General features: G+C 37.2%; 1 protein-coding gene across 50 annotated transcripts in view; it reads left to right on the forward strand.

The window, feature by feature from the left end:
• Nucleotides 1–12,998, forward strand: part of RIMS2 (regulating synaptic membrane exocytosis 2) — a 573,066-nt gene that overhangs the window by 536,528 nt on the left and 23,540 nt on the right. Inside the window, exon 1 of one of the 50 annotated variants that reach the window (XM_008522451.2) lies at nt 6,056–6,663. The exons of the other annotated variants lie outside the window; for them this stretch is intronic. Coding sequence (XP_008520673.1) covers nt 6,522–6,663 — 142 coding nt within the window. The 5' untranslated portion in view covers nt 6,056–6,521. Of the gene's footprint in view, nt 1–6,055; nt 6,664–12,998 lie in introns of those variants that run through there. 50 annotated transcript variants of the gene reach the window in all.

Here is a 12,998-nt window from a genome sequence, read left to right on the forward strand (position 1 = left end):
GTGGCCAAATACCAATGAAATCACAAATCTAATGAATGTATATTTCCTATTTTCTCTGGAGGCTGAGTTCATGTGGTTCTGTCTGAAGTCATACCTGTACACTGACTCCTAAAACTTCTTGAAGACATTTAGTAAGAGTTTTGGATTCCTGGTGATAGCTAAATCAAGATTTACCTAAATATGCCTTGCGATAAAACAGAACTACCATGCTACATGCGTAACATGTTCCTTGTTATGGATGGAAAAACAGTTCTTATTGGTAGTCCCATTGTCTAATTGTTGATATCAGTGGGTTCTTTTAAGCAGTGTCACTTAGCAGTTTACAGTATGCATTATAGAGTCCAAAGGCATGTATTCAAATCCTGGGTTTGCTACTTATGACTTTGGACAAATTATAACACTCTTCATCAAACATCTTGGGCTTAAATCCTGGTTTCATTTCTTAATAACTTATGCAACCTTGGGCAGGAGACTTACCCTCAATGTGCCTCAGTTTTCTTATCTATAAAATGAATATATTAATAATAATATCTCCATCATAGGGTTGTATATTTATTGAATGAGTTGATGTGCTGGTATGTAAAGTTGTTTAGAAAAAGTCCTGGCGTATAGTAGGTGGGGTCTAAGATTATTTCAGCAAAGTGTGAGATCCGTGAGGGTAGAGGTCTTTGTCTGTATTTGTTCACTGCTATATCCCCAGTGACTAGAATAGTGCCTGGCTTGTGGTAGGCACTCAACATATATTTAATGAATGAATATGCATCACTTTTCTTGTCTGTGAAATGAAAAAATGAGAGTAGCTACCATATAGAGTGTTTAGGAAGAGTAAATGAGGTAACATATAGAAAGAACATAACATTAGCTATCATCATCATTCTTATTATACATAAGGGCCATAATTAATATTAGAGTCCAAAATTTGTTTTCCGTGTATTGTCTAGCTATTCTGATTTTATGACTCATGACTTTGATCTTTAGAGTTTTCTCCCTTCATTCTTCAGTTAAATCTTTCACTATTTTTTAGCCTAATCAATAAATTAGTTTGCTTACTTCCATGAACATTTTCTGTTATAAAATAAAGGCAAATCTTATCATAAATCTCATTACAGAAATAATGAAAAGGCTGATCGTTTAATGTTTATTTTTTATCCTCCCATACCCTAAACGTCTTTTGGTTTCGTCAAACCTTTGTGAAAGCTTTGGGTTGAGCAGGTGCTGAAGTTTAACATCTGGTATTCACTTTCAAAATCTGCTGAGTAAACACCAAAAATATTTTCAAAACTGAAGTCACAAAAGCTTATAACTTATTTGTACTATATTGACATTAAGCTGAGGATGGAAGAAAAGATTGTGTATTTTGGATTTCATATTCAAGCCAAGGGTAACTGCCCAAGACTGTTAAATACTTTTAGCAATTTGAAGTCAGTATAAAAATGTTAACTATGTGGATTTTCTCTCTCATGACTTAAATGCAAAGATATTTTGTTACAGCAAAAAATATATATATTTTAGGATTCTGAGAGTTGGTTTCGAATAACACAAACAAAATATATCCACAAATATTTCTATTTAGCATAGAATTATTTGCTGTAAAGAAGAATGGTCCAAAGTGGCCAAGGTAATTGACATCAATTGTAAAGACTGAGGTAGAAATGAATCCCCATATTGCCAAGAGCAAATGTATATCAAGACAAAGAGGGTAGTTCAGTCTGAATCACAGCTCTATAACTTCTCCTGAGCAATTCCTATCTCTTCCAACAAACAGCCACTTCTGGGTTGACTAGAAAATAATAAATAGTGACAGAGCAGCAATAAGAGTACTTTTTCTATTTCTTTTTAGTATATTCACCTCTGGGCCTTACTACTTGTTTTTTTCACTACTTACCAGAGGGACTTACTTCTTCTTCCCTTCCCTTTGTTAGTAGTTTGCGTTCTCATCATCATCATCTACATTATTTCTAGCATAGAAAAGGATAAGGCTGCCAAAGGCACAACTATTGTTCTTTATTGAACTAATCCGTGGTCTATACACTATATAACTACTTCATGTAATAACCTTTTTATGTTTTCACTTAAGTGACCACCCTCTTTTTCAGGAGGAAACTAACTTAACATACTTTAAAGTTTTGGGGGCCAGCCCCATGGCCAAGTGGTTAAGTTTGCGCACTCCGCTTCGGCGGCCCAGGGTTTTACTGGTTTGGATCCTGGGCACAGACATGCCACCGCTCATCAGGCCATGCTGAGGCAGTGTCCCACACAGCACAGCTAGATTGGCAAGAGTTGTTAGCTCAGGTACCAATCTTTGAAAAAAAAAAAGATAATGAGACACCAGTAAAAAAAAAATTTTGATGATTTTTCGTTGAGAAATTATTACAAAAATTGATACATAAATGACGTAACCTTCTAGTCCTGTTAGAATTGATGGACTGAAATACATATAAAGCTATGTAATATTGTTATGTTTTGATAAAAAAGGCAAATATAGATTTAACATTGGTACATAGAATAAACATTATGATTTTGAAGATTTTCAATATTTAGTTTACTTATTTTAAGCCAAATAATTTACTGTACAGTTCATATTATATCTATTATCTGTGTTTTGTGTATATGGTATAAGATACCTATGATATAGTATAGAGGCCACTGAACCTGAAATCTGAATTTGAGTCCTGCTCTGCCACTTTCTAGTTAAGCAAGTCATTTAATATTATTGAAGGGGTTTTTATTAATTCATCTATAAAGAATAAATAATAATGACGTGCTCAGTGTTGATGTAAGAATTAAGTGGCTTAATTAGTGTGATATGTTTCATATTTAGCAAATAGAATGCTATCATAGGATTACAATATCTGATTATCTTTGGATGAGTAAGAAAGTTATAAATAATTTGAATATTGGATTATAATGATTCTGGAATTACACTTAGTTTTATATAATGAAACTATGTAGTGATCCATCATTTGAGAACTACATCCAAAGCCATTTGAATGTATCTTCTGGTATGGGGAATGACATTTCCAATCTTTTAAGGTAGTTTATTTTTTATGTAAATTTTTATATTACTTTGGGGGTGGTAGTACTTATATCAGAATGGAATAAGGAATAATAAATCAACTTGTTAAAAATATATAAACCAGAAATACTATTTATATAATATTTATTATACATAAGAAAACAATTGAGTATAGGACCAAAAAAGTAGAATTGTAAAGTTTCTCAATAAGTTCATTATATTGCACAAGTTATTCAAGACCAGAGGTCTCTGGCTGTTAATATGTTTTGTCTCTAACACCTGTGTGCCACACTCTTCTTTTGCCTTAAAGCTTTCTTCCATGAAATAAGGTGATTTTCTTTTTTCTTCTTTAGTTTCCCTGCTCCTCCTTGTGCTATTCTCCTATCACTTATCTATATCTCCAAGATCCTAACTATAGGAAAAAGTACCAAAAAGCTCCCCAGGACAACCTTGTTCTGAAACTGTGAGGGAGAAATGATGCTCCTGTAGAAATGGATGCATCTGGACTATTCCGGACTAACCTCTTCTTGGTGCATAAAGCCAGGTCATTGACAAAGAGAAGGCAGGGCCCAAGCAACTCAGCCATGATTCAGTTCTTAGATTCCCTATCTCTATGCACTCACTAATAGAAACCCAAGACGTTCCCTTCCAGAGTGACTTTCAGCTATCATTATGATGTCCCTGGATGTCAAAGTAAAAGATTTCCACCCCTGGCCAATTTATTTTCCTTGAATTTCTCTACTCAATCCCTCTTCCTTGATACTTTCCTCTTGATCACAACTCAATACACATATGCACATGCGTGTGCCCACACACACATGCATATTCATGAAACAATATTGCAATTGATGCAATAACTACATGGACTACACTGTGCTATTCATTTCATTTTATTTTTTAGAATGCTGATCAAAACCTAATAAGTTGTTTTCATGACTCACTAAAAATTTGTGTTTAAGAAAATTTTAAATGTTTAAAAAAAATTAGATGATTTTCAATAGTCCTTTCAGTTTCCCAAATTCTGTGATTCTCTTTATTCTTATAATGAAAATTTCATTTAATAAAAAAGTTTCTGGGGCTGGCCCAGTGGCATAGTGGTTAGGTTCGAGTGCTCCACTTCAGTGGCCCGGGGTTTGTGGGTTCAGATCCCGGGTGTGAACCTACACGCCGCTCATCAAGCCATTCTGTGGCGGCATCTCACATACGTAATGGAGGCAGACTGGCACAGATGTTAGCTCAGGGTCAATCTTCCTCACAAAAAAAGTTTCTATTCTCTGAATAAAAGCAATATGGTATGAAAAAGTGTTCATAAAACTCCTGGTTTTATCAGTGTTCTATTGAAATGTTGATATTTTAGGAAAGTGAATAATGAACAGGAAATTGAACTAAGAGAGAGTAGTAGGAATATTAATGAGGAAGGACAAAAACCTATCAGAAGAACAAAAGCAAGAAACCTGGATTATCCTACGTCTCAGCAACCAAAAGTTGTTACCATATGACGGCACTCTTACTTGTACTGAAAGTTTCCCAATTTTTAGAAAGATTTGAAAGGATTATTACTTGAATGCATTTTTTGTACCTTCTAAATTGTGATGTCCAATGGCCAAAGTCATTAACATACCTAGAAGGTCCTGTGTGATTGGTCCCCTTCTCTGCGTCATCTCTCTGGCCTCCTTTCCTTCCCACTCGCTCCCTCTACTCCAGCTACCCTGCCCTCTTTGCTGTCCCATGGACAAACCAGGACATCACACCTAGGGCCGTTGCACTGGAGGGTTTTTCTGCCTCAGACTTACTCTCTTCCTCACGTATCAGAATGGCTAACTTCCTCAACTTCTTCAAACCTCTGTTCAAATGTCACCTTGTCAAAGAGGCCCACTCTGACAGCCCTTTTTTAAATTGCAGACTCTCTCATATCCCTTAACTTTATTTTTTTCAATTTGCATTTATCCTCTTTTAACACTATATAATTTACTGATTTATTGTGTCTCTCTCCCTCTGCTAGAATGTAAGCTCCACAAGAGCAGGGATTTCTAACTGCTTTGATCACTATTGTGTCCTAAGTGTTCACAAAGGTACCTGACATATACTAGGAGCTCAATTAATATTAATTGAATGAGTGTTTCAATCTCCCACAACATCAAGCAAAGAACTTGTGCATATATATTCAGGAAATATTTATTGTATGAAAGTACCATTTTAGATCACATAATTTACATTTTACATTTTACAAAACATTTTGAAAGCCCCTATTACACATCCCCAACAATAAAGCTGTGACTTGGTTAGGACTGGAATCATTGTACCCTACCTTCCTACCTTCCTGGATAGGGAAACTGAGAGATTGAGTGGCTTGCCTAAGGTGACAAAAAGTGGGGCAGTCTCCTGACTCCTATTGAAATGGAATTATGGTTGCTTTATGTTCCAGGATAGAGATCTGCAGTTTGCAGAATGCGACATGTCATTTCACTTATAAACTGTTTTGTTTCTATGTCTGTGTTGCTTTCAAATTTATGTTAAAGGATATTACCTTTTATGTAGATGTTAAAACCTTAAAGTGTTTATTGTCATTCTTAGCAACAATAGGTAGCAGATTATTTAATTTGCAGAAAAAAAACATTAAAAATTCCTGAAATTAAAGCAAAGTTGGTAAACATCATACTACTTTTTTAGTGTTGGTGCTTTTTCAGGCTCTTGATTTTTTTTAACCTTTTTCCCTCTGTTGACTTTTTAGCTTTTTAATAAAGAAAGAAGGTAAAAGAGAAAGCTTTAATTCTAGGCTTTCGTGGAACCTGTTAAAAATTGAGCCTTTGTGTTATACTTGCAGAAAATTTCAATATTTCTTGTTTATGCTTGAGGAACGTTAACAAATTTAAGTAAAACTGAGGAAAGGGAAAGTGATTGCCAAAAATTTGTCTGATATATTACCCATCTGCGATGCCTAACGTATTGCATCTAATTAACCACCATTCTCTGGACTTAATCCCATGGGAGGGGGCCGGGGAGGTGGGGAGAAGAGGAAATAGCGGGAGCTACTCTGGGTCAGAGTTGCCGAGAAACTGAGATGTGCACTCAGGAGCTGTCAGCCCGCGGAGGTGCTGCGGCGGCTGCCGCCTCCCACTACGGCTGCTGATTGGCGGGGACCAGGGCAGCAGCAGCACAGCAGCAGCAGCAGCAGCATCTTCTGCGAGGGGAGGGCAACGAGACTCTAGCCGCCACAGTCTCCGGGATCCTCAGCTCCCTCTGGAGAGACCTCGGAGTTTGACTGCTAGCAGCTGGTCTTCGCCAGCCACTGCCTCGAACCCTTCCTCCTGGCCCCTCCCCGACAGAGGGGAGTTCCCGGCAGCCAGGAAAGCCACGTCTGGCGCGGACCGGGTCAGGGAGGCAGGGGCCAGAACCCCAGGGTCCCGCGGCACCGTCTCGGCCCCCGAAGCGCTGCGGTCGCCGCGCCCCAGCCGCCAAGACGCCTCGTATCTTGTACCGCGGGAAAAGCGGGTCTTCGTCCAAGATGGGCCGGCAGGGCTTGGGGGGCGCCGGCGCTGCGGGACGCTCCATGCAGCGCTCCCAGAGCCGGAGCAGCCTCTCCGCCTCCTTCGAGGCTCTGGCCGGCTACTTTCCCTGCATGAACTCCCTGGAGGAGGAAGAAGGAGGTGAGACTGTCTGTAGTTGACGTTTCTGTTTACGACTGGCATCTCGAAAAGTAGGCGTTTGGAGGGTTGGCAGGGGGAGAGAGAACTCCAAGTAGTAGTGTCCCTTTCCCCCTCCGGACCCTGCTGGGGGCGAGAGACCCCAGAGCGCTCCTACTGAGCCGGGGTGAAGTTCTGTTTATTGGTTATTTGGAGAGTTCCACAGGCGCTGACTTGGGAAAAGGCTCTCCCCGTGAAGTTGAATTATCGAGTTCCTGGGAGCTGAATGAGGACGTAGACGGCTGGGAGGCAAGGTGGCGCCTGTTGAGTGCACCCTACTCTGTTTTTGTTTACTCCCACAGTCTCAGCATTAGCATTTTGGCCTGGAGGACAGAAATACACAAAAATTAAAGGGAAAAGTAGCAGCAAAACTTTGAAGCAGGAATCTCAGCCTGTAAAAAGTCAGGGTCCGGATGAGGGGAAGAGGTGATACAATGGAGAGACAGGTCGAGGATTGACAGTACTAAAGGCCGGTTTGTGCTGTGGACACCTGAAACTTTGTTCACAGGGCGCAATACTATAAATCTGACTATTGCTTGCCTGTCTCTGATGCCTGAACGATGCCGTTATAATTAAGCTAATGAGAAAAATGGGGGAAGGGAACTCACTGTTTTAAACTTGTCACCAAGTGGTTCCAAATTCTTCATAAAGTTTTGAATAACAGAACATATGTTTTTCTTTATGAAGAACTTTCCTATAAGATTTAACAACTAACACTGAAAATATAATTTGTAAATCAAAGTAAGAATTGATTGGTAAATAATAGCATCTCAACATTTGAAGTACTGTTTATTAGTTTATTGATATGCTGGTTGCAAACTGTGTTCATCTTTAGATGTATATCCAGAATAGGTCGGTTATCATCATATGAACTCTATTCTCATATACAGTAAGATTGTTTTGCTTTTATTCTAACAGTCAGTGACTCTTATTAGGAAAACTGTAGTAAGCCCTGACTTAGCACCTGCTCTACCAACAGGTTGAAATAAATTGTTCCCCTCTTTTTCGCGGTGGAGGGTAGGGAGGTGGAAGATGGAGGATTAGTAATATGTCTGGAAAGTGCTCTTCACAGTAATTCTCTAGCTAGAGCTATCTGGATTTCTTCTAGCTTACTGTTGCAGTATCAGTTTTCTGTAGATCAATGCAGGTTTAATAGGAAGGCACTTCCCTATACAAACATGACTTTTCATTTTTGTACTAATCCTTTGCCGTTCTTATTTATTTGCTTATATTTCACTTGTTTTCTATAATTAAATGTCTAAAATCTCAGGAAATGTAAACAAGTCAAGAAATTAGAAAATCAAACTGGGTGAGTGAATGATCCTAATTGTAGGTAAAATTTCCAGTATTTATTATTAGCCAGGCACTGGTCTAAGAACTGGACACGCGTTTACTCTTTCAGGCCCGCAACAACCTTAGGAGGCAGTACTTTTATTATCCCCACTTACAATGGAGGAAACTAAGGCGGAGAGATTGAGAAACTTGCCAAGGTCACTCGGATAGTAGGAAATAGAGTTAGCGTATGGACCCAGGCAGTCAACAGCACAACCCATGCACTCAACTCCAGGCTGTACTAGATGATTTGTTGCATATACTTGGCCACAGTCACATACCTAGTAAGTGGTGAAGCTAGAACTCAAACTCAGTTTCGGTTTTCTCAAACTGAAAATACATATTTAAATAAAACAGCATTAGTATAGACTCATTTCTCAATTTTTAATTTTTACACCAGGTCTTCAGTCTTGAGTTTGCTTCAGATAAACTATTGTCCTTCTTCCTTAAGTTGTAACTAAAATTGTTGGATTTACAAAATACCATCCTAAAAGCCTTTTTGAGACAAGAAAAGCTTATATAAATGTGAAAATTTTCAAAATTTAAAGTACATTTGCTTAACCTTGGCTCACACAGACTAATCCCAAAGGAAATTCCTACATCTACACAAGGGAAATTGGAACAGACTCCTGTCCCATAATATGACTTTTCAAGTTGCCAAGACAAAATGTTCCAGAAGGAAGCCAGTGTTTTTAAAGTGAAACGTATAGTTCTCTACTAGTAACTAGAGAGGAGGCACTCCCCACAAATGAGAGGTCTTTCCACTGGGTTACAGTCATTTTACAGCCAAGAGAAAAAAAGTCCTCTTTCTTCCTTATTTCTGCATTACTCTTACCACCCTTGAAACTCCTGAGATTTTTGAGGATCTTTCAACACACCCTGAAGAGTTGTAACAATTAGAAGTCACTGTCCTGGAACAGTGCTTCTCCACAACATTTTTTTTTATTGAGACACCCACACAGGACACATGAAGTTCATGTGGATAACATATGCTTTCATGAGCTTACTTAGGAATATGTTGTTATAGTTTTAACTATGAAACCATTCTGATTTATGAAGAAAAGTGAATCCATCGCAACGAATGATTTTCACACTGGTTGAGAACAACTCGTCTAAAGAGAACAGTGTCTACTAACCAGCGTGATTTGACTAAATCAGTTCATGAAGCTGGTCTGATTTTAAAGCTAGTCTTTTGTGTGTGTGTCTTTTCAGAAGTTGTGGAATAACTAAACAATCTCAAATGCGCTGTCTTCCAGTTCCATCTTCTCATTTCATTCTTATACAGCATATCCAGATATGACCATTCTACACAAGAAGCACTAAGTCTTTGGAGAGACCATATTGTTTTCATTCATTCATTCAGAAATATTCGCTGAGGCTATTTGATGTTAGTTGCTAGGGTAGTCTCTCAGGGGGATATACTCCCTACCCTCTTAGAGCCTACAGTCTAATGGAGATAGATAGACATTAATATAAATATGTAATTATGACTGGGAAAAGTATTAGGAAGGTAAAGTACAGAGTGCAATAAGAGATATAAGAAAACGTAATTTAGAGGTTAGAGAAGGGTGTCCTGAGAAAGTGAAGGTTAAACATCGATTCAGTTGTCAGCGATATCTCTCAGCGATCACTCTCAGTGGCCTCTTGCACACCTTTGAAAACAATCTGCCCAGACCCCACAGCTAGTAAGTGGTGGGGCTAGGAGCTAAACCCATAATCTGGTTCTGGAGTTTATAATTCTAACTACTCTGTCTGTGTATTGTTTCTTCATTATTGTACTGTTTTCTTGTAATATGCTATGATCTTGAAAACTAACTATAATAATAATAATAATTACCATTTATTGAGCACATTCTTTGTGCCACATTCCTTTAATTTTATGATAATCATTCAAGGAAATTATTATTTTCATCATTTTACACATGTGAAAATTGAGACTTAGAGAAGTTAAACAACTTGGCCACAGACCATAAATCTCACTGGGGCTGACTTCAGTGAGGATGAAAAGGACTTTCCTATAAGCAAAATAAGTTAAGTTTGTTGATTGGTCTTTGTAACATCTTTTTTGTATGCTTGCAGTTCTTTTTCATCTTATTTTATTTTTTGTGTCCTTGTTCCTAGATATATTCCAGATAAATGTTCTTCAAATCTCTGTTTGGTTTTTATTTTTAAAGTAAAAATAATAACAATAGTACCTTACGTATTATTTAACAGATTATGAGTTATGGTTATTTATTTTATCATTGAACCCTATGAGATAATATTACCTTCACTATATGAACTATTTGGCCCCAACATTGAGTCTATCTCCCTAATATAGATATTACTGTTTGTAGAATTTTTTAACATTACAGGTAATTCTAAGAAAGAAGGAATTGTTTCCAGGAAAAGTTAACATTCTTGGTAGAAGCTACCCCACAACTTACCACCCATAGATTGAAGGACAAATGGTTATGGTCATATAATGTAGGAAAATGGCACATTTCCTAGTACTTGGTAGATCTGGTTTCTCAACGGCTGTCTAAATGTTACCTGTGGTTGTGGGCTAGTGATTCCTGTTCAGTTATGTACGTATAATGTGTGATGAATTTGATTTGCTTTATTTTATGGCCTGCCTTTATTGGTTAAAATATGGCTTTGCAATAGTACAGAGAAGATCCTATCCACTTAATACTATTTAACTGAGTAAATTAACTCATTTAATTTCTTTTGCATGCCACTAGCTTGAGAATTAAATTATAGGAAATCCATTTAAGAAGCAAGAATAGTTTAAAAATCACCAGAAAAATGAAAGAAAGTTTCTTTACATGTAATAGTGAAGCTATGAGGAATTAATATGAAAGGAACTAAATAGACTGTAATAAAAAGACCTGTTTAATTCTCGCCCACTCTTCAAGAGCCATGCAACCGATAAGAAGTGTATAAAAGACATTATCCTATTCCAATCTGTGTGTATGGTAAATAATACACTTAATTCTTAATAAACAGTCACAGTTAATTAAAATGGAGCTGAGCACTTTGCCCATGCTCTATTGGATTGAAAAATTCTCCATACCCTTAAATGTAATACTTCTAAGCACAGACTCATGTCTAGCATAGTAAGTATCCAGTAAGTGTCTATTACTAATAACAATAGTTAGATTGTTCTACCAATTTTTCAAGCTGAATATCAGTATAACTGACTGCTATTCATTATATTTATACTGTTTTTAAATTGCAATACGTGATCTGGACTTTTTTAAATTCAGTGGTCATAGTTTTTACACATGTTCACAATACCAATATTGGGGACAGGACATGGATAGACAGTTGTAGTCTAAATATAGATCTTTCCTTAGAGGATATTACTTTTCCTAGGTTATGATTGATTACAATCATAAATCATTTATAAATGAGTCCATACTATATTCAACAATAGCACAGTATGTTTATATTAGATTTACATTCTAGGCAGATAAGGTGAAGCAAAAGATTTTGGAATTAAAAAAAATGAAGAATAATACCACTCAGAGTGCTTATCAAATATTACCTTTTTAATCTAAAATTCAGAATCTTTCACTGTGTCTGAACATTCCCCATAAAATGATTTAAAACTTTAATACAAAAGTCAAGTTAAACCCCAATTTGCTTTCATACTTCAGTAAGTTCACTAAGTTCACAACTAGTAATGGGAGCAAGCCTCCCTATGGAGCCATCTTGAGTATAATGACTTTCAAAAGAAATCCACTAGAAAGTTGTAATGGCAGCATCCCATTTCTGCCAAGGACTATGGTTTAATGAAAATGCTCTCTGCTGTTCTTAAGTAGTCCCTTCCTTATTATTGATCAGACAAGATCATTCTATATATTTGTTATATCTCATATTGTAATGGTGTTTGATTGGAGAGGAGAGGGGTTTACTTAATGCTATGTATATATAATACTATTTGAGCAATTGAAGAAAAAGCTAACATAAAAATGATAGTATCAATTCTAGTTTGAAGTATCATTTCTTAAGATTTAGATTTTGCCTAATAAGACTAAAATGAAAGGATGGTTTATCTTAGCTATTTCAGTGATCAGTTGTTCCTTAATTATTCCTACAAATCAGAGGCCAGGAAGTTGACATACATCAGTGAAGGAGGCCAGATGTAGTATGAAAAGAAAAGGCAAGGACTCTGAGCTGAAGGAAGCTTACCCATCCAAAAAGGAATGGTGAATACTCAGTTCTAGCTAATTGATGCCAAATTGAATATCAGCCCAGGGTTGGCAAATTTACTCTTCTTTTATCCCTAAGAGAAGCTATAAATCTGGATGTTTACTTAAAACCTTTAAATTTTAAAATGTTGGCACCTAAATGAAAAAATTTAAACATTATTTGGGCCAAACAAAACATACCTATTGACCAAAGGTGGCTCAAATGTGTGCCACCAGTTGGAAACTTCTGCCAAGGAAATGCTTTCTTCCCAACCTTTCTCAGTTCTCTTCATTGTTCCCATTCTCATTTAGGACCACATTAGCTCACCTTTGAAATCATCTGAGAGTCTCCCGACCTGCTCTTTCCACCTTTTGGGTCTCCCCACTCCAATCTAACTTTACTGCTCCTGTATCAATTCTCTTAAATGTCATCTTGGTCTTGACACTGCTGTTGCTCCAAAAACTTTAGTAGATTCCCATCTCCTACTAAATAAAGCCTTTAGCCTGACATTCCAAAGCTTTAACAATCTGGTCTTTAGATACAGTTTAGCTTCCATGCCTTCCAAGGCCCTTTAGGAACCTAGCAGTTCAATAAAACTAAGGTTTCTGGCTCTTTGCCTCCAAATTTTTGTTCATGCCTTTCTTTCTATTTTTCCTCTACCACTGTATGGGCATCATGTCTAATTGCCCTTCAAAGTCCGGCTCATATCCCATCTACTCTATGAAGTCTTCAAAAGCTAAAGAAGCTTCTAAAAGGCAGAGGAAAAAGTGACTGGGCATAGAGTTAGACCT

Source organism: Equus przewalskii, chromosome 8 (assembly GCF_037783145.1).
Source record: "Equus przewalskii isolate Varuska chromosome 8, EquPr2, whole genome shotgun sequence".
Lineage (NCBI taxonomy): Eukaryota > Metazoa > Chordata > Mammalia > Perissodactyla > Equidae > Equus > Equus przewalskii.